Consider the following 19,892-nt stretch of genomic DNA (forward strand, 5'->3'; position numbering starts at 1 on the left):
CTATTTTCAAAAGGGGGAAAAGAGAGGACCCAAATAATTACCGCCCAGTCAGTCTGACATCAATACTAGGGAAGATTCTGGAGCAGATCATTAAGCAAACAGTTTGTGAGCACCTAGAAAGGCATACTGTGATCACCAATAGTCAGCATGGATTTCTGAAAAATAAGTCGTGTCAGACTAACCTGATCTCGTTTTTTGACAGAATTACAAGCCTGGTAGATGAAGGGAACGCAGTGGATGTAGCCTACCTTGATTTCAGCAAGGCATTTGACAAGGTGCCCCATGATATTCTTGTAAAGAAGCTGGTAAAATGCGGTCTTGACTATGCTACCACTCAGTGGATTTGTAACTGGCTGACTGACCGAACCCAAAGGGTGCTCATCAATGGTTCCTCTTCATCCTGGAGAAGAGTGACTAGTGGGGTGCCACAGGGTTCTGTCTTGGGTCCGGTCTTATTCAACATCTTTATCAACGACTTGGATGATGGACTCAAGGGCATCCTGATCAAATTTGCAGATGACACCAAACAGGGAGAGGTGGCTAACACCCCAGAGGACAGGATCACACTTCAAAATGACCTTGACAGATTAGAGAACTGGGGCAAAACAAACAAGATGAATTTTAATAGGGAGAAATGTAAAGTATTGCACTTGGGCAAAAAAAATGAGAGGCACAAATACAAGATGGGTGACACCTGGCTTGAGAGCAGTACATGTGAAAAGGATCTAGGAGTCTTGGTTGACCACAAACTTGACATGAGCCAACAGTGTGACGTGGCAGCTAAAAAAGCCAATGCAATTCTGGGCTGCATCAATAGGAGTATTGCATCTAGATCAAGGGAAGTAATAGTGCCACTGTATTCTGCTCTGGTCAGACCTCACCTGGAGTACTGTGTCCAGTTCTGGGCACCACAGTTCAAGAAGGACACTGACAAACTGGAACGTGTCCAGAGGAGGGCAACCAAAATGGTCAAAGGCCTGGAAACGATGCCTTATGAAGAACGGCTAAGGGAGCTGGGCATGTTTAGCCTGGAGAAGAGGAGGTTAAGGGGTGATATGATAGCCATGTTCAAATATATAAAAGGATGTCACATAGAGGAGGGAGAAAGGTTGTTTTCTGCTGCTCCAGAGAAGCGGACACGGAGCAATGGTTCCAAACTACAAGAAAAAAGATTCCACCTAAACATTAGGAAGAACTTCCTGACAGTAAGAGCTGTTTGACAGTGGAATTTGCTGCCAAGGTGTGTGGTGGAGTCTCCTTCTTTGGAGGTCTTTAAGCAGAGGCTTGACAACCATATGTCAGGAGTGCTCTGATGGTGTTTCCTGCTTGGCAGGGGGTTGGACTCGATGGCCCTTGTGGTCTCTTCCAACTCTGATTCTATGATTCTATGATTCTATGAAATAATGCTTAAAAATAGCGTTGGATACTATGGTGAATAGTTAAACACCAGGGGAAAAAGTGTCCTAGACAATTTCACAACCTGGAAATAGCCTCTCTCCAATTTGCCATTCCCCCAAGAAGAGTCTTTCCAGCTTCACCATCTGCTAAATGTGAATTCCTTTAGAATAAGAGCATACCTTCCCACTCACTTCCTTACAAGTTGGTTCACCTGCAGTGCTCAGATTCTTCCTTTGCTTCTTCCTGATTGGGGGAAGGTATAAATACTATAAAGGGAAAGGGGGGGAAAGGTATAGTTTAGCAAAAATGCAGATTATTCAGACCATTCTTGCCAGTCCCAGAGGTGCTGCATTGGAAAATACGTTACAAAAGAGGGGTGGGGTGCTTGCGGCCCCTTCAGATGTGCTAGTTACTGGGGTGTAAGGAACTCTTCATCCAGACCCTCAGGCCTTCCTATCTGGAAAAGGTTTCCAGGTTAGTTTGGGGGATCAGCCTGCCATTCTGTGTGACCAACGTGTTTGGTTTATCATGTGATGTGCAAACCAAGCATGCTTCTCCAGAAAGCCAGGAGATAGGGACATTATCCCACGTTGGCACACGGAAATCAATTTACATAAATATCCACAAGCAAGTCCTGCTGTTTACAGTTTAGTCTCCATTTTGTTCCCATGTTAATGAGCTTTCCGCTTAGGTTGAACCACTGGGCCGGGGCAAAATATCCCCTTTCTTCTCTGTTTGGTCTTGGCTTAGCCAACTGAGTCCTGGTTCTCAGAAGCTGCTAATAAGATGTAATGAGACCCTATTGCCATCTTTAGGCAGAATGGCTGAAGAGGCAGGGATAAGACTTAACCATGGTTTGCTCAATATAGTTGTAACACTTAACCATGGTTAATGCAAACCATGGTTTGTGAATCCACTGTCAAGCCATAGTTTTATATTCTGTCCTCCAGCCAGTCCTTCCCTATGAGTTAGGAGTAAATAAGTAATGCTTACCATGGTCAGGAAAAACACAATTGTTAAGCATTTTGTGCACAGAGGAAGCTTGGGCAGGGAGTAAAAGCTGTTTAGTTTGCAGTTTGTTGAAGGCTTGAGGCAAGTAGAGGAATGATGTGGAATTATACAACCCAACTTTGGGCGCATGCAGTGTTACTGGTATCCCAACTATGAAACTAAAATATGCAAACAAGAGGTGAGGAAGGGCTTTTTTTAATCTTTTGTTGTTTGATTGGGACAAGAAAATTAGAGAGGGGAATAATAGCCTTCAAGAGTAAGTAATTGACCTTTGTACATCGATTCACTCATTTACTGTGCAGGCAAACTTGGTATCAGTAGATGCAGCTCAGGTGTGACTCATTCTTCTCCACACAGTAAAGTTATAGAATACTCTTTTCTTAGCATCTGCTTAACACAGGGCAAGGTATACATATATATTCCACCAAATTTATTCCTGTATTTGTGCTAAGCAAACTTCATTTAGTCTCTAGTGGAAGGAAGGCCACAAAACAGTTCAAAATTCTAACTTGAATTTTAGATCTTTGTATTCAGCTGCAGGGGGATTTTCTTTTATTCCTGTCAAATGCTTGAATGGTAATTTCAGAGCCTCTCGTGTCTTTCACCATGGAAGTGATTGACAGTCTCTTACTGTGATGCCTTTCATAGCAAATATGATTGATAACCTTAGCCAAATTACATGCTTACCCTTCGGTTCTTAACTTCCAGCCCCCTTCTCCCTTTCTTAATTGCTTCAGCTAACCCCCTTCTCCCCTTCCTTTTGTCTTCTCCCATTTTGCTAATCCTACATCTCTGTGGTGCCTGATACACTAGAATGTTCTTGCTGATTACTGGAGTTATATTGGCAAGACTTTGCGCTCGTAGGTGTAAAATTACCAGATTTTGCACAGTGGGGCCATTTGCAAGTTCTGGGTGTACTCCACAGAAAAATAAAATGCATTTGAATTATTCTGTGTACCTCTTATTTGGCTCATATTGTTCCTTTTATGAACTTTGGGAATTATTATTATTTTATTTGCTAATTGGTTTTATTTAGAGAATAAAATATTTTTGCTTCCTAATCCTTTGTACCAACAGGCCTTTAAAATGTGCTTTTAATATATTTTACTTTATTTTTTTAAAAAATAGTAGCCAGGTTGTGTGTGTGTGTGTGTGTGTGTGTGTGTGTTGTATTATATTGCACAGACTGACATATGTTTCATATTATATTGTGTTGGAATAACACATCTCTAGAGATGGTTAAAAATAGTTTTGTGTTTTTATGCAGTTCACCATCCCATTTTAGAAAATGCCTTCTTAGGAGTGTTTCCAATTACTGTCAGGGTATTGTTTTTTCAGGCAAATTACTATATTTTGAGTGGTATTAGTATGAAGGTCTGGGACCAGGATGTAAAGAGGAGGCCTGGGGAACCACAGCAGGCATGCAAGCAATGGACGAGAAAGGAATTCAGGACAAATTACATATTAAGTGATGGAAATTCTGTGGTTTTCACCTGTCCCTGCCAGCATAACCAGATGATGGGAGTTGTAGTCCAACAATGTCTGGGTGGGCACAGGCTCTCAATCCCTTGAGAAACAGGTTTAAAGACTAGCAGAAGGAAGGCAGAGGAAAGAAAAATACAGGTGCAAATTAAGAACACACAAGAGTATTGAGTGGAGATGAATCTCAGCTTAGTAGCTCCCAGCATGAGCTGTTGACCAGCCTGTCAACAAACCTTTCATGATTTGTGAGCAGCCAGGGCCAAAGGCAAACTGGGAGCAAATTACTCCCGGGTGAATTTGGCTAAAAGTCAATAGAGAAGACTGACGAGTGCTTTGTAGCAAAGGCCAGCTGTTTTCAGATGGCAGGCATCTATATTTTCCTCTTCTGGGAACTTAACATAAATGTTGCCACTGAGCTATGATATCTTCTAGACTGAGCCTTCTTCCAGTTTTTTTAGGGACTGAGTTTGGGTTTTGGTACTTGTCATTATTTTAGTTTCGATTCTCTTCCTTTGTTTTTAGGACCTTGCAATCTGCTTTTGAGCCAATAGATGGATATACACACTCGCACATACGAGGGGAGGGAGGAAATAAGAAACTCTACACTGCAGTTATAGACGATGCTATACTAGTGGTCAGAGTTGTGGAAACCTTTTGGAGAAAGTTTATTTCCAAGGTTTAATGGCTCATAACACTTTTTTTGGAGTAATACATAAAATTATATATCAATGGAAAAATAATTTACCGTACCTTTCTGTGTATTAGATGAGGGTTTTTTACTTTGGCAGTTTGGCTTGCCCCGCTTGTGATTGTTAGCATTTGCCAGTTGGGTGAGTGATATTCATTTTGGCATCCCCCCCCCCAAAAAAAAAGCTCAACAACTCCCCAATTTTCCTAAATTTGAGCCCCCCAAAATAGGGAGCGTCTTATATATGGGAGCATCTTATAGACAGAAAAGTATGGTAATGAAGAATGTAACACAACAAGGTTTGTTCAATTATCTGTATTGTGTCAAAAGTTCCATTTATATATTATTTTATGGTATTACTCCAAAAAAAGTGGTGTTATGAGCCATCATTGCCAAAACAAGATGACACCTGATTGGCTCTCTAAACACTCCTTTTTCTGTTTATTTGGCTATAACATTTGATAGAATACAGATAACTGAACAAACCTTGTTGCAATATATTCTTCATTAAATTATCTTTACATTGATGTATAATTTTGTGGTATTACTCCAAAAGAAGTGGTGTTATGAGTCATCAAACCTTGGAAATACAGTACACTTTCTCCACAAGGTTTCCACAATTTTGGCCACTAGTGTAGTTCTTGTGATGCAATTCTCATTTTAATTGTGAGCTGAATTATATGTTGCAGGAGTTAGGATTCCGCCGCTAGTACCCCTGTGTCAGATTCTCCCATCCATTCTTTTCTTATGTTGCGGTGATCTGCATTTCCCTACCTTGACTTCCTATCTTTACCTCAAAGAAACATGGGACATCACAGTGTTAGGGTGCAAGATGACTGTTGCTGCATGTTTACTGACAAGGAATGAGAAGAACATACCCAGCAGAACTCTCATAGAGCTCACAATCAGGAGTTCGACCTGAAACCTGACTGATTTCATTTACTGTGCTGTTCTGATACTAAGCGGCATGCAAGCATCTTGGGCCACGGAAATACCATCCACCATGGTAGCTACGAATGGTGTTAATTACCATGATGGTCTTTGGCTGTTTAAAAGATCTCATCAAGAGTTAGCATGAATTTTGCACCAACAACATTATAACTTGGTATGAGCTTTCGTGTGTGAGCCCAAGGTTTGCTGTTGATTGTTCTTCCAATGGCAAACCATAGTTTGCTGTTACTTCTGAACTGAGCCTATGACTCAGAACTGCAAATCATGCAGGATTTGAATGGGGAATTCTTGTATGTATGCCATTAGACAATTAACTTTTTAAAGACCAACAAAAAATTGCATTTATACCAACGCTGTTTAGTAGCATTTACTGAGTAGGACACATTTTTATATATTGCCATTTCATTGTGGCTTTATTTATTTTTTGAATTTTTATTTACCCATAAATATCTATGCCGCTAAATAAAGGGGGGAAATAATCTCAGAGCGGTGTATATATAAAATCAAAAGTAAAAACATAAAAAACACTGATCAGATGAACATAAAACTGGGTCACATGGCAGGGTACGCTCATGTAAATTATTTGGCATCTTAAACTAGATTGGAGGGGCACGTTAGGTGTAACCTCCTTTTGTCTGGACAATTCATGGTCAGGGCCTACCCTCTGAGCTATGGAACCTTCTCCAGAAGTGACATAATGTGCCCTGGCCCATGATCTCAGAAGCCATTTCTCCACATTCCTCTCCACATGGCTATAATTGCGCGGAGGGCAAGAGTAAGGCTGGCAACTACTAGCACCACACGAAAGGGAAAGCAGCTGTGTGCCCATAGGCGCTCCTTGATTTTGAACCCTGCTAAATTGGGTTCTCTGGGGCACTGTGGGATAATCACAATGGCGACAACTTCCTAGCACTGGCACCGTAAGCCTGTGGTCAAGGGACCAGATGGGAAGGAGATCTAAACAGCAACAATGGAGAATGGCTGGAGGGCTTGGCTCTGACAGCTAACTCAGATAACCGTGGGCCAGAGGTAGCACAACATAACATCAAAGGGCACGGGCCCCGTTTGGGATATTTGAGGGTACTTGGAGGCAACAGAAGGAAAAAAGCTTGAATGTGCTGTAAGAAATGGGGGGGGGGTGTTTCTTCTTGGCTTGGCAATGTCACCCACTTTCACTTTGCAATGTGTTTATAAAGCTGAAGTGAGGTTTAGCGCCTGCAGACCACATATATCATGGCATGAGACTCTCTCTCTCTCTCTCTTGCGTTGGTACATTGACAGATAACGCTGCTAATGTGCAAAGCTCATGAATGGAGGTAATCTCCTTTTTTCTGTAGATGGAGTTGGGAAAAGGTTGGAGGTTAACCACACCACAGCCATTTCAGATGTTCAAGGTAAGATGGAACAAGTTCACCTTACTTGGGGATATTTTCCCTTATGAGAGTTAAAGCCAGAATATGCTTGTCGGTCAAAGCCAAAGGGGAGTTTTATAACAAAAGTTTATGGGGGCTAAAACAGATTGTATGTTATTGCACAGTTCCATGCCATAAACATTAGCCCTTTTTAACCCTCCCCTCCTCCCCTCATCGTGGATATACAGTTTTGATTTCTTTCTCATGGGTACTGAAATCCAGCACCTGGCCTCCTATGAAGGATATGAAATGCATATTCCATGATAATTTTTCAAAATTCCAATGCATTTGAAATCATAATGTAATGTAAGCTTGTGTGTATTGGAATGTAAGCTTGTGCGTACTGCTCTATATGTCAGTATGAGAGACTGAACAAGGAGCTGTTTCACAAAGGCAGCAGCAGTTACTATCCCAGTTTATTGTGGGGAAATTGTGGTTAATTTTTGAAAAATTAACCATAGAGCGGGCTGCGTCTGTTCTGCACACAAATCCATAGACCACCAAAATGAGGATCCATTTTGGAAGTTGAGGCCATTTGCTGAGCTTGGCATAATTCACTTTGCTTCCATGATTCAGGCTTTTGACTGCTTTTGCAATTTGATGCTGGTGGGCAGTGCATAGGTAGTTCTGACCATGGCAGTGAGTGCTTGGCACCAAATGGGCCACAATTGCATGAAAGAAGTCCAGATTATGCTTTATTAAAAAGAAGAAGAAGAAGTGTTGAAACTGTGGGGCAGGCAGGCAGGAACTGAATGGGAGCAGTGGCAACACCAGAAAAAAAATATTCTGTGGGGCACACAGAGTATTTCTAGGTGGGCAAGTTGTGTCTCACATGTTAAGATCTCTGAAAGAAAAATAACAATATATGCTAAAGACAGGAGTCTAGCAATGGTGGAACAAGTGAGGGACAAGCTCCTTGTTTGGGGGACTGCTGACCTTCCTGGCCCCTCCCTCTGCCACTGTCCACAAAGAGGAGGAAAAGGAGCCCGAGGGCTGCTGACCAATATATTCAAGGGAACATCAAGCAGAAGAAGGCAATGGAGGAGATTTAAAGGAAGTTAAAGAAAATTCACTGCAGCCCCTCTGTTCTTAACCCTTTTTCAGGCCTTTCTAACAGATTTTTGAGCTTCACACACTGAAGTCATTCAAGCCAGAAGCAGTCTTTAAAGAAAAATATAAAGTTGACAGCAGAATGTCATCTAAAGCAGATACTAGATTGCAAGTCTACATAGTGAACTGCATATAAGCAAACAGTGCACAGTTCAGGTTTTGCCTTCCTTGCATGGCCTTCATTATCTCCGCTAATGATCCTTCCATGTTCCAGTTCCATAATTAGAAGGAAAATAATAATAAGTAATGCCGGAAGAAGATGGAGACTTGAAAAATCCCTCAGCAAATGTTATATGAGGATTCCTGCATTGTGCTGCTCCATCTTGCATGAATTTCTAAGACTGTTCCATTATTATTCATGGGCTCCAATTCTGTGAAGGTCAGAGCTCTTGTGTAAAACATTTACAAATCAGATGGGACGCTTCACACACAGTAAAAAACGGTGGGGTGTCCTCTTGCACAGACAGAACCTTTTTTATTTTGGATATAGTTTGTTGCTTCAGGGCAGAAATGATATATCTAAAGAATTCAGGCAATCAAGAGAGAAGGAGCCACCAGTCTTCATTAAACTGGTACCATCAAATGATTTAGCTCAGCTGTTAAGACTTCTGCTTCCCCAGAGGCCCTGCGCATTGTAAGAAAATAGGATGCTAGTTGCTGAACGCTATGAAGAATCTGCTAAAGGCACCTTAAATTTGCCAGGCAGTGTAACACAGAGAACTTATACTATGCTTGAATTTAGGAAGCTTTCTTGAAAAGTTAACCACATATTTGTGAAATAAGAGGTGGTTTTATTTTATTTTGTGACTTTCCAAAACTATGTGGATCTATCTTTGTACAGAATAGGTCCCCTCCCTTTCAGACTAGTACAAACCCACACACAGTTTGCTATAGCCATTTGCTCATAACTAAAGGCTGCTGTGACAACTCATAATGAGCCAGAAGGGCATTGCTAATTTGTGTATCTTATTTATGCATCATTAACATTTTCCACAAACTGTGACATCAGGTCGTATCGAACAGATGAGTAGTACTTCTGTGCTGCCACTTACACAGTCTCCAGTGTGAACCTGAAAACCAATTCAGATCTTACCTTTTTGTAGACATAGGAATTATTTGAATGTTTTCATAAGCAGGAAAGTGTATTGTGTAAATGAGTAGTACTATGTGTTTTATGGTAAGTCTACTCAGTTGCTGCTTGTAGGTAAGTTAATCATTTCTGTGTGGTTGGTCCTTGGGTTCAGAAGCACACGCAGTATTGTAGCTTCTAAATTCTGCATGGGAGGAGGATAGATTAGTCCTTTCCAGGACTGTGAAGGAGGTACAGAAACCAAGCACCCATGTGAAAAGGAAAGCAATTTCATTCCAAGGACCCAGGGGTGACTTTTTTCTTTAAAGACCCTTTGTTAATTGGGACCTTAGTTTATAAATGGTTGAACAGTGGAAATGTTTGCTCAAAAATTCACATACTGGGGAAAAAGAGGGTATGGTGCACAGTATTTCACTTTTAGGATAGAATCAGATATGAAGGGATACCTCTCTCCAATGCAGTTACAATGCAGCTGTGATGACCCAAGATTCTAGTTTCTGTTGATTTCCAGGGTTCAAAACCAGGTTTTGGTGCCAAAACAAAATAATTTTGACTGTAACATTTGAAGATATAATTATGTTCTTTGTGGTTTGTTTGTTTGTTTGTTTGTTTGTTTAATTGACTTCTGGGTTATTTTAAAATAGTGAGCCATATTTGTCACATTTTCTTATTTTTGCTTGCAGTCATTATGACTAGAAACATACTCTTTTTAAAAAAAGAAGTCTCAAATTCAGTCATAAACCTCTGGGCTATGTGTCTCACCACCACCATTGTTGCAGTAATATATTGTTTCTGTTAAAAAATTGAAATAGCCCAAGAGCATATGTAAACCATGGTTAAGTGATCAATAACATGCCATAGATCTGTTCTCCCCTCCCCTCCCTTCATCTTTGTGAATTCCTGAATCTTACTCGTTCAGTGTTAACTATGGTGCTATCTTACATTTGTGATGGGGCTAGCTATGGCTAATTCTCATCATGTTGAACTGTTAATTGAATATTTGAAGATAGGGATAGAATGAAGCTGGTTTGCACACCCTGGTTAAAGCCTAGGCATTGCACCGTTAGACTTAAAGCTCTGCCATCTATCAATCGATCTATCAATCTATCGACCTATCTATTTATAAACCCATTCTAGTCAGGGAATTTCTACACATGAGCGGAAGTGAACCTATGAGCCTGGAGCATTCTCCCAACTTCCTATCCATGGTTAGGCCATTGCTAGCATTATGTATCCAGCAGGCATAGACTCTGTTTGCTAAGCCAAAGCATAGCTTAGTGCAAATGTGCAGGTTTTAGGAGGAGAGATTGTGGCTGCTTTGCTCCTGCACCGGTCATGTTGTGAGCTATACTGACTGAAGCAAGGCAAACCACAAGCCCTGGTTTGGATGACACGCAGTGCAGCGACAACAGCAGAACCAGGGTAGGAGCAAAAGAGCTGTGATACCTCTGGGAAATCTGCAAACTTGCACGTTTACGCTAAGCCATAGTTAGGCTTTGTGTTATGTGCAAACTGGGCCACGGTGTGTTATCTCATGGTTTCCCTCTTTGCCCCCATTATCCTATTGGCTGAAGGAATTTGCTATCGCCCTGTATTATAAATGTCTTTAAAGACCTCTGCTTAATCCTGTAATTTTCACAGTGCCCATAAAGCAAGTTGCTTTGGCCTCTGTTGTATGGCAAGGCAACCAGATTTGATGTCCTGGATGTTGACTTTAAGGTACTTTAGAAAGATACCCTTGAGGAAAAAGGCTCCCATAGCAACTATTTCCAGTAGTTGCAGATGATCAGTCTTTTCTTGATCAACAGAAAGGCAACTCAATGAGGGTTCAACTGCATCCATTTTCTGAAGTGTATAGGTATATGTAGTTTTATGCCCAACAAAGGAGAAAAGCTACCAGGAGATGAGAATTGGGGGAAAGGGTGGTTAACTGAGCACTATAATCAGCAAATTCAGTTATGCTCATAGCCAGAGCTGTGCCTGAAAAACATTTTGTCAGGTGGACTGCAGGTGGCTATATAAAGCATCAGGGAAAAGCAAGATGAAGCCTGCCTTATTTCTCTTCATTTTGCTTTACCCAAAGCATTCCTCTTATTCCAAATGCACTAGTTGCAAACCAATTCTGTTCAGTACAAGAAACAGGAGGCACAACTTATAAATACTGACCATTGACACCTGTGATAAATGATTACAGGTTGTTTTGAACACCTGTCAGACAAAAAACCCATTTATGCTATAAATGGAGTGTGCTTTGTAAAGCTGTTCTTTGTGAGAAGACCGAAAGGAGATCCTTCAAAGGCTGCTAATCTTGCAGCTTTCTCTATTGGATAGAATCAGCAACTATTGACATAGAATTTCAGATGCTAGGATGTTGCTTTTGCTTCACTGTGTTAGAAATATTCTGTTTTAAAAACGTGAAATAACAGAAATAATTTAAAAACATGAAATAACACAACTCGTATAATTCCATTTACATTTTTCTTCTTCTTAGGGGGATACTTCCTATGTGAAGGACCGCTGGTGTGTGTTTGATGGATTCATGGTATTTTGTCTTTGGGTGTCATTAGTTTTACAGGTAAATTATGTTGCATTACAATAAGTGCAGAAATACAGCCTTGATCTCTGGCCAAGCCCTCACCTCAGCTTAAGTGAAAAAATAAAAACACTCTTGAAGGCCACACTTCTGGTAACAACCAAGACCTTCTGCAGTAGAGTTGGTCCCGTTCCTCAGAGCTAAACCAAACAGGAAGATTATCTTTAGGTCCAGTGTTTGGGGCCGTGGTTTTTCTGCAGCTTTCCACGCCAGACCCCATGGTTACCTCCATAATAATCAGCTGAGTACAAAATGAAAATAATAGCTTGCATCCTAAAGTAAGTTAATAGAAAGACACTCACAGAAGGAAGACTTCCTTTCCTTCTACCTACTTCAGCTATCCATGTCCTTTGAAAAACCTCTCCAGCTTATCAGAGGTGCCTTGTCAATAGCCCTTGGGTAAAGAGGAATGTTTTTGCCTGGTGCCTAAAGACATGTAGTGATGGCACCTGGTGAGTCTCCCTGGGGAGAACATTCCACAACCAGGAAGCCACCACAGGGGGAAAAATCATACAGTACTCTAATGCTTACATCAGGAGTGGTGCACATACTTTATTACAAACTTTGATAAATCAATGGATTGCAATTTTTAAATTGGCTGGGGAAACCCAGCCAGATGGGCAGGGTAGAAATTATAAATTATTATTAAATATTCTAAGGGCACAATCTCTCCTGCTTCTGCTCAATAGATCCTTCCCCTACTTGGCTTGTATGAAGTGCTGCATACTAGATATGGCTAGAATAGGAAGCCTGAACACTTCCTGTTTCCCCCACCCAGTTCTCTCTCTCCAACCCAGACCTGGTCTGGAAGAGGTCCTATAGGATCCCACCAGAGGGTTTGTGTTCTCTGCTTGAGTGTTTCAGCTTAATGTGCATTTTTTTTCTTTGCCCCTGGTAGATTATTTCAATCCTCCCTCCCTTTTAGTTTCACCTTCATGAATGAGATAATTGACATTTGGTGATCTGGGATAAGTCACTTGAATTATAAAATCAGTTGCCGAAAGCGTCTTGTTTCAGAAAACAGTGTTAAACTGGGAGCAAGCGCTGAAAGAAGATTGCCATTGAAAATACATTGCCCTGGAAATATTTATGCAAAACAATGCAAACTTTAGAAAACAGCACGAAGAACAGTAGTGTGCTCAGGAAAAAAATCAGAGGGAAAAAGACGTTCTTTTGTTCCTAGGTGTTTGAAATTGCTGATATAGTTGATCAAATGTCACCTTGGGGCATGTTGAGGATCCCACGGCCGCTTATTATGATTCGAGCATTCCGGATCTATTTCCGCTTTGAGTTGCCAAGAACCAGGATAACCAACATTTTAAAGTAAGTTGTTTGCTAAATCTAGACACAGTGGTATATGAATACTTGGGATGGGGAGGCAGTGGCATTGTGTTGTTTGGGATTATTTTAAACATGCAATCATATGCTTCTTAATTTCTATTAGATATATAATACAAACTGAATTTTTGGGGAAATGTCATAGGATGCTTAAGAAATTCCAGCCCCTATATTAAATAAAAATTACATATATAAAAAAGAAGTTCCAGCCCCATCTTTCTGTCTTCCAATTTTTCAAACATTTTTAAAGATTTCATAAAGTTTGATAAATATTATTTTAATCCAATTTCTCCCATCAATTCTGGGCTGCTATGAATGTTGGGATAATGAATGCCCTGTATTAGAAGTTAGCCCAAGCTTCTATTTGAAGTTCTTTTCCTTTGACCTCTTCACAGACCACAATTTTCAGGTGAACACTTGAAGCTGAAGTTGGCATCCATCTGTCTCAGGAGACAGTGGAGGAAGGCACCACTTAAGATTTAATGGTACCATTCAATTGTATGGGGTGCACTCATCAGAGAGCCCTGAAAATTTGGGGTTGCTGTAGGCCTAACTACACATGAGGTAGAAGTTCCACAAGACATGTTGGATGAGGGTTAGGGGATCTGTTTTTACCTGCAAAACAGGTGCTTGGGGGGGAGGGATGTTGAACACTCTCTACACTCACTGCTAACCTCTCTTCAGCCAGAGCCAGCTGTACCATTTGATAATAAGATAGCCACCTCAGAGCAGCAGCTGCTAAGGGGCAGGTAGTGGTTATGAGGTGTTGGAGGGTAAAGTGATGAGTGCCATTGTGGCCTCTCTTGCACCCCTTTAGCATCCTTAGGTGCGGTGGTTGATGATACCCTGTCATGAGTGTTGGATTGTCCTTACAGGTATATATATATTATTGGGATGTGTGTATGTGTGCCATCTTGTCCTTGACTTGGACGAGTTCTGCTTTTAGCCTAGGTAAGCATGGAGAGGAGAAAGGCACTTGAGAAAGTACAGAGAAGTAAGAAACCAGTGAGGAAAGAGGTCTGCAATTCCTCACGTGGACACTCTTATTTGCTATTAAAAAATCGGACATGCATCCCTCCTTTCTATGCAATTCCCAAGACATGCCCTGCCATTTTTCAGATTATTCCACCACCTCCCAACCCAGTTTATCTTCCCTTTAAGACTGCTTGCCTCCTTTAATCTAGCCATGCATTTCAAAGGGCTAAACCACAGTATGGATATCCCCTGTGCCACAAAGCTATTCTCCACTCATCTACCACATATGGGTGGGATATTGCGCTACTGGCATTGAACTGTGCAGATTACTTGCGTGTAATGCATATCACTTTCCTTTTTCGTTAGGCGCTCAGGTGAACAAATTTGGAGTGTTTCAATATTCCTTCTGTTCTTTCTGCTTCTGTATGGAATTCTGGGGGTTCAGATGTTCGGACCTTTCACGTATCATTGTGTAACAAATGATACAAAGCCAGGGTAAGTCTAAATGATGATTTTTTAAAAACTTTTTATCAGTGACCTTCTGTCTGGAGATGAACTAGAAATGGAGAAATCACAAGGAAAGAGTTCCTCTAGCAAGACACTGAACTGCAAACAAATTCTGCTAAAAATAGGACCCGGCTTGGAATTTGGGGTTCCTGTGAGTCAGTGACTCAATTTGCACACAACACTCAGTCAAACCATGGCTTGATTAGTGTGAGTGAATCAGCCTACTCGTTCCCAGGACAATGAACACAACCTCGCTCACTAAATCTTGGTTGCAGCTCATGATTTGATTGCAGTGAGACAAACCATGAGCCCTGGTTCAGACCTGTTATTGCTATTTATTGCTTGTAAGCCGCTTTGGGATTCATTTGAATGAAAAGCAGCATAGAAAGGCAATCGATCAATCAAACATCAATAACACTAAGTCAAACCATAGTTTAGCTCTGGATAGTGCAGCAGCAGCAAAACCATGGGAAGAGCACAACCACTGTGATCTTTGCTCTGCGAACACAGACCAATACAAGCCCCCGCTCCCCAGTTCAGTTAATGTAATTACATCTTGCATGCTTGAAAGGCTGGTGGTTTTTTTTGTGCAGCCCACTCTATTGCTTTTTTTATTTTATTTTATTTTATTTATTTATTTATTTTTGCAATATATCTTTATTGTTTTACAATAGATATATTTATGCCAGGTAAGCAATCAAACCAACAAACAAACATGCATACAATCAAATAAACAAACAAACTATAAATTGACAAACAGACAGTAGCAATGTATGAAACCACACAATTCTTATAACTAACATCATTTATACACCCAATGATGTGAACGATTGTAAAACTCGTAAAACAAGAAATTAAAAATGACTTCCAATTAGTCTCGCTGCACTTTATCTGTTGATTATCTTATACCGCACAGTTACATATTTCTTATAAGTTTCTGTTAACTTCCCTACAAACAATGCAAGGTTCAGTCTAATTCTGCCAAGAAGTTTCCTTTTATACTGTAATTTTTAAAGTATTCTTTAAAAATTCTCCAATCCTTATAGACTATTTGTTTTGTTTGGCCTCTTATCCTTCCTGTTGTCTTTGCTAGCTGCAGGTATTCTACCATTAGGATTTGCCAATCCGCCATGTTAGGTATTGCTGTATTTTCCCAGTTTCTTGCTACTAAGATTCTGGCCACTGTTATCCCATACATGAACAATGTTCTTTTCGATTTCCCTATTTCTTTTGGCTATTTTATTTTTTTGAATTATAAACTTCGTTGTATTTGTTACAGAGTATTTGCTTGCTCTGCAAAGCCAAACACAGCCTGCCCACCATGATTTGTGGCCTACACTTGCTTGGCGACTCCTTGTTTTGCAGGAGCGGGTGGGTTGGAGTAGGAGTTTATCGACACTTTCCCTTGTAGGTTGCTGTAAGGTTTGTTGAGAAACAAGGGTGTGGAGGCCTGGCCAATAGCCAAACGGCCTTTCCTTCAGCTTTTGGCAAGTATATTCTCTTGTTCTAAGTATCCTTTTGGATGCCGGGTCTCTTCTCTGTGACCTAAAAGTGACCGTGCTAAGATAAGGCCATACCAGCAACAACTGCTGGACATATGAAAAAGGGAAAGTGCTCTGTTCCTCCCCCAGCTTGAAAGCAAGAACATTTTGATTTTAAAAATCGACTCTGTGAAAATCTGAATCTTTATGTCAGTAAGATAGAAGAGTCAAACCAACTGTTCAGCTGCTAACAAGATTTATTTGTTTTCTATTGGAAAAAAAAAACCAAACCAACATTGAGTGCTGTATTTTCTAGCTGTTTCTGCTTGTCCTAATTTTCACTGCCAGGTCCCCTCCCCCTTCCCTTGAGAGGATTCTGAATCTCTTTCTTGCTACACTCATTATCCTGTTGTTATAATTACTTATCTAACTCCATTTCTTCTGAGGCAGATACTATTTCGCCCTTTGTTACACTGGCCTCCACCATCCCCCACAACTATTTTGTTGTTTAGTAGGCTTCCTTGATGCAAAATAAAAAAAACCCATCTCTTCTTCATATTTATGTAATGGGGAAAAAACCATTTCGTAGATTCTGCCCTTGGTGGTTTTGGATGCGGGGGGAAGGTCTAAATCCCAACTTGTTTGGAAGTAGCCCTCCTGCATCCAAAACCGCCAGGTGCAGAATTTCCTAAAGTGAAATTCAGACAAAATATATATAAATAAAAATGGTTTTCCTGGGGTTTGCTTCCTGATTAGTTTACCTAAGACTACAACCACAGGTACAGTATGGTGATTAAAACAAAACAAAAAAAATCCATGATGCTGTTTCCCACATTTCTCCAAGGTGCTCAGGGAAACAAGGTGCTCCAAGGTGCTCTGTTGTATTTGCACTGCATTGTATTTGTAAGGTAGTGAATGGCTCAAGGTCACTCTAAGAACTTCATTGCCAAGTAGGGATTTGAAACTGGGTTTCTTCAGTATTAGTCTCCTGCACTGCACCGATTCTCTTGCATGCAAAGCAGGATATGTTCCTATATCCTAAACAGTTAGGACCCCAGGAAGCTGCCGGAAACCAATTCAGGCCATTGGTCCATCTAGCCCAGGGAGCAGTCTTCCCCAGCCCTACCTGCCCCTGCCAGGGATTGAACCAGAGACCATTTGCCACTGACCTTGGTTGGTTAGAGCATAGTGCTGATAACACCAAGGTTGCAGGTTCAGTCCCCATATGGGATAGCTGCACATTCTTGCATTGCTGGGGGTTCGACTCCAGAATTCTATGATTCTTCTACTGCCCTTCCCCTATAATAGTTTATGAGAAGAAACGTAACCAGGTACAGCATCAAATTTCCTCTTTTGCGCTGAAGCCTCGTCATCTGTATCAGTAGGCACTTTACTACATGGCCTTGGTTGGGTCATCATTGCTTTCAGACTCCCTTAAACAGGGTTGTTGTTGTTGTTGTTGTTTAGTTGTTTAGTCGTGTCCAGCTCTTCGTGACCCCATGGACCAGAGCACGCCAGGCACTCCTGTCTTTCACTGCCTCCCGCAGTTTAGTCAAACTCATGCTGGTAGCTTCGAGAACACTATCCAACCATCTCGTCCTCTGTCGTCCCCTTCTCCTTGTGCCCTCCATCTTTCCCAACATCAGGGTCTTTTCCAGGGAGACTTCTCTTCTGATGAGGTGGCCAAAGTATTGGAGCCTCAGCTTCACAATCTGTCCTTCCAGTGAGCACTCAGGGCTGATTTCCTTAAGAATGAAGAGGTTTGATTTTCTTGCAGTCCATGGGACTCTCAAGAGTCTCCTCCAGCACCATAATTCAAAAGCATCAATTCTTCGGCGATCAGCCTTCTTTATGGTATGCTCTCACTTCCATACATCACTACTGGGAAAACCATAGCTTTTACTATAAGGTAAAGGTAAAGGTACTCCTGCCCGTACGGGCCAGTCTTGACAGACTCTGGGGTTGTGCGCCCATCTCACTTAAGAGGCCAGGGGCCAGCGCTGTCCGGAGACGCAGCGCTGTCCGGAGACGCAGGGATTCGAACCGCCGACCTTTCGATCGGCAAGCCCTAGGCGCTGAGGCTTTAACCCACAGCGCCACCTGCGTCCCCCAGCTTTTACTATACGGACCTACTAAACAGGGTTACTGTGATGCTAAAACAGTGGTTCTCAAACTTCTTCCTCTGGACCACACTGAATGTTTCTTAATGATAAGAAGTATGCTGGAAAGCAAAAAGAAACTACTCCTACCTGTGCTTTATAACAGGGTTGTCCAACAGGTCGATCGTGGGATTCCCCCTCCCCCCCCCAGAAAAAAGCTCAACAACCTTGATGAAGCATTAAGCAGTCCCCAACAACTCTGGTCAATCCAATGGGTAGATCACTGCCAGATTTTTTATAGTGGTAGTAGATCGCAGTCTCTTGGAAGTTGGACAGCCCTGATTTATAATATATCGCACAGCTGTGGGACATCCATAAAATATAAAACAATGCAGATGCATAAGGACATGAATCATTCCCAAAATATAATTATAAACGAGCCTATTACATATGCACCTTAAGTATGTATGCAAACTCAATGAGAGGTGTGAACTTTGTTTTGCCAGGAAATCTCGTTTATATTAGAAGCCTTTCTCTTTTTGATCCTTCATATTTGTCAGAGTTGGAAATCCCCATTCACAACAATATGTCGTGGAGAACTAAAAAAATAGCTAATCCTCCTGAAGAAGGGCATAAATACTTTTTCAGGTTGTATGTATTTTGTATGTGGGTTAAAGCCTCAGCGCCTAGGGCTTGCCGATCGAAAGGTCGGCGGTTCGAATCCCTGCGGCGGGGTGCGCTCCCGCTGCTCGGTCCCAGCGCCTGCCAACCTAGCAGTTCGAAAGCACCTCCGGGTGCAAGTAGATAAATAGGGACCGCTTACCAGCGGGAAGGTAAACGGCGTTTCCGTGTGCGGCTCTGGCTCGCCAGAGCAGCGATGTCACGCTGGCCACGTGACCCGGAAGTGTCTCCGGACTGCGCTGGTCCCTGGCCTCTTAAGTGAGATGGGCGCACAACCCCAGAGTCTGTCAAGACTGGCCCGTACGGGCAGGGGTACCTTTACCTTTACCTTACTCTACTACACTAAACTTGTCCTCAAATCTTCCCACTACACTTGCCATCCTCTCTTGCCGCACCAATGTGGCATCCCACACCTTTTGAGAACCACTGTGCTAAAATGTTCCTGCTCCTCCTTTGGATGGAGAGGAACATATGAAAGCAGCAAAAGAAATAGGATCATCCCAGCCCAGTATTACTTGTCTCTTCTTGTTTTTTGTTTCAGTACTACTACTGCCTGAATAGCTGACTCATGTTAATAGCTTTACTTCCTCTCATTCTCCTTCAGCGTATTGCCCTACATTAAATCTCAATTTGCTGAGGGATAACTTCTTCTGATCATTCCAGAGCTTCTCTCTATTCTCTTGAGCCATTGCTCCTTTCAGAGGATGGTGATGTGTGAATTTGATAACGCAGAGTGCACATTGTTCCCAGGTTCTTAATGAAAACAGAGAGCCTAGCTCCCAGAGCTAATTCCTTAGAGAACAGGATCAGACTGCTCCTCGCTTGGGAGCTGTACAGCTCACCATTATTTCTCGTTTATAACCTGTCAGCTAATCTTTATGCTTGCTGTGATATTTCTGTGTGGGCCAGTGATGTGCATATTTAAGAAAATGAAGGCCAGAACTACAAGGATGGTATTGAAGAGGGAGGATCCAGCATCAGATTAGCATAAGAAACTCACTGCAATCTACCCCACATCAACTAGATACAACAGAGTTCTGCCAGACAGCTAAAATATAAAGTTATCAGAACTCCAG

The 19,892-nt window shown here is 41.7% G+C and overlaps 1 protein-coding gene across 4 annotated transcripts in view; it reads left to right on the forward strand.

The window, feature by feature from the left end:
• Positions 1-19,892, forward strand: part of NALCN (sodium leak channel, non-selective) — a 193,650-nt gene that overhangs the window by 23,062 nt on the left and 150,696 nt on the right. For 2 of the 4 annotated variants that reach the window (XM_079972387.1, XM_079972389.1), the window contains exons 4-7: positions 6,868-6,924; positions 11,634-11,717; positions 12,919-13,058; positions 14,415-14,543. In XM_079972387.1, coding sequence (XP_079828513.1) covers positions 6,868-6,924; positions 11,634-11,717; positions 12,919-13,058; positions 14,415-14,543 — 410 coding nt within the window. The remainder of the gene's footprint in view (positions 1-6,867; positions 6,925-11,633; positions 11,718-12,918; positions 13,059-14,414; positions 14,544-19,892) is intronic. The other 2 variants (XM_079972388.1, XM_079972390.1) reach the window with 1 other exon arrangement.

Source organism: Podarcis cretensis (assembly GCF_951804945.1).
Source record: "Podarcis cretensis genome assembly, chromosome: 4".
Lineage (NCBI taxonomy): Eukaryota > Metazoa > Chordata > Lepidosauria > Squamata > Lacertidae > Podarcis > Podarcis cretensis.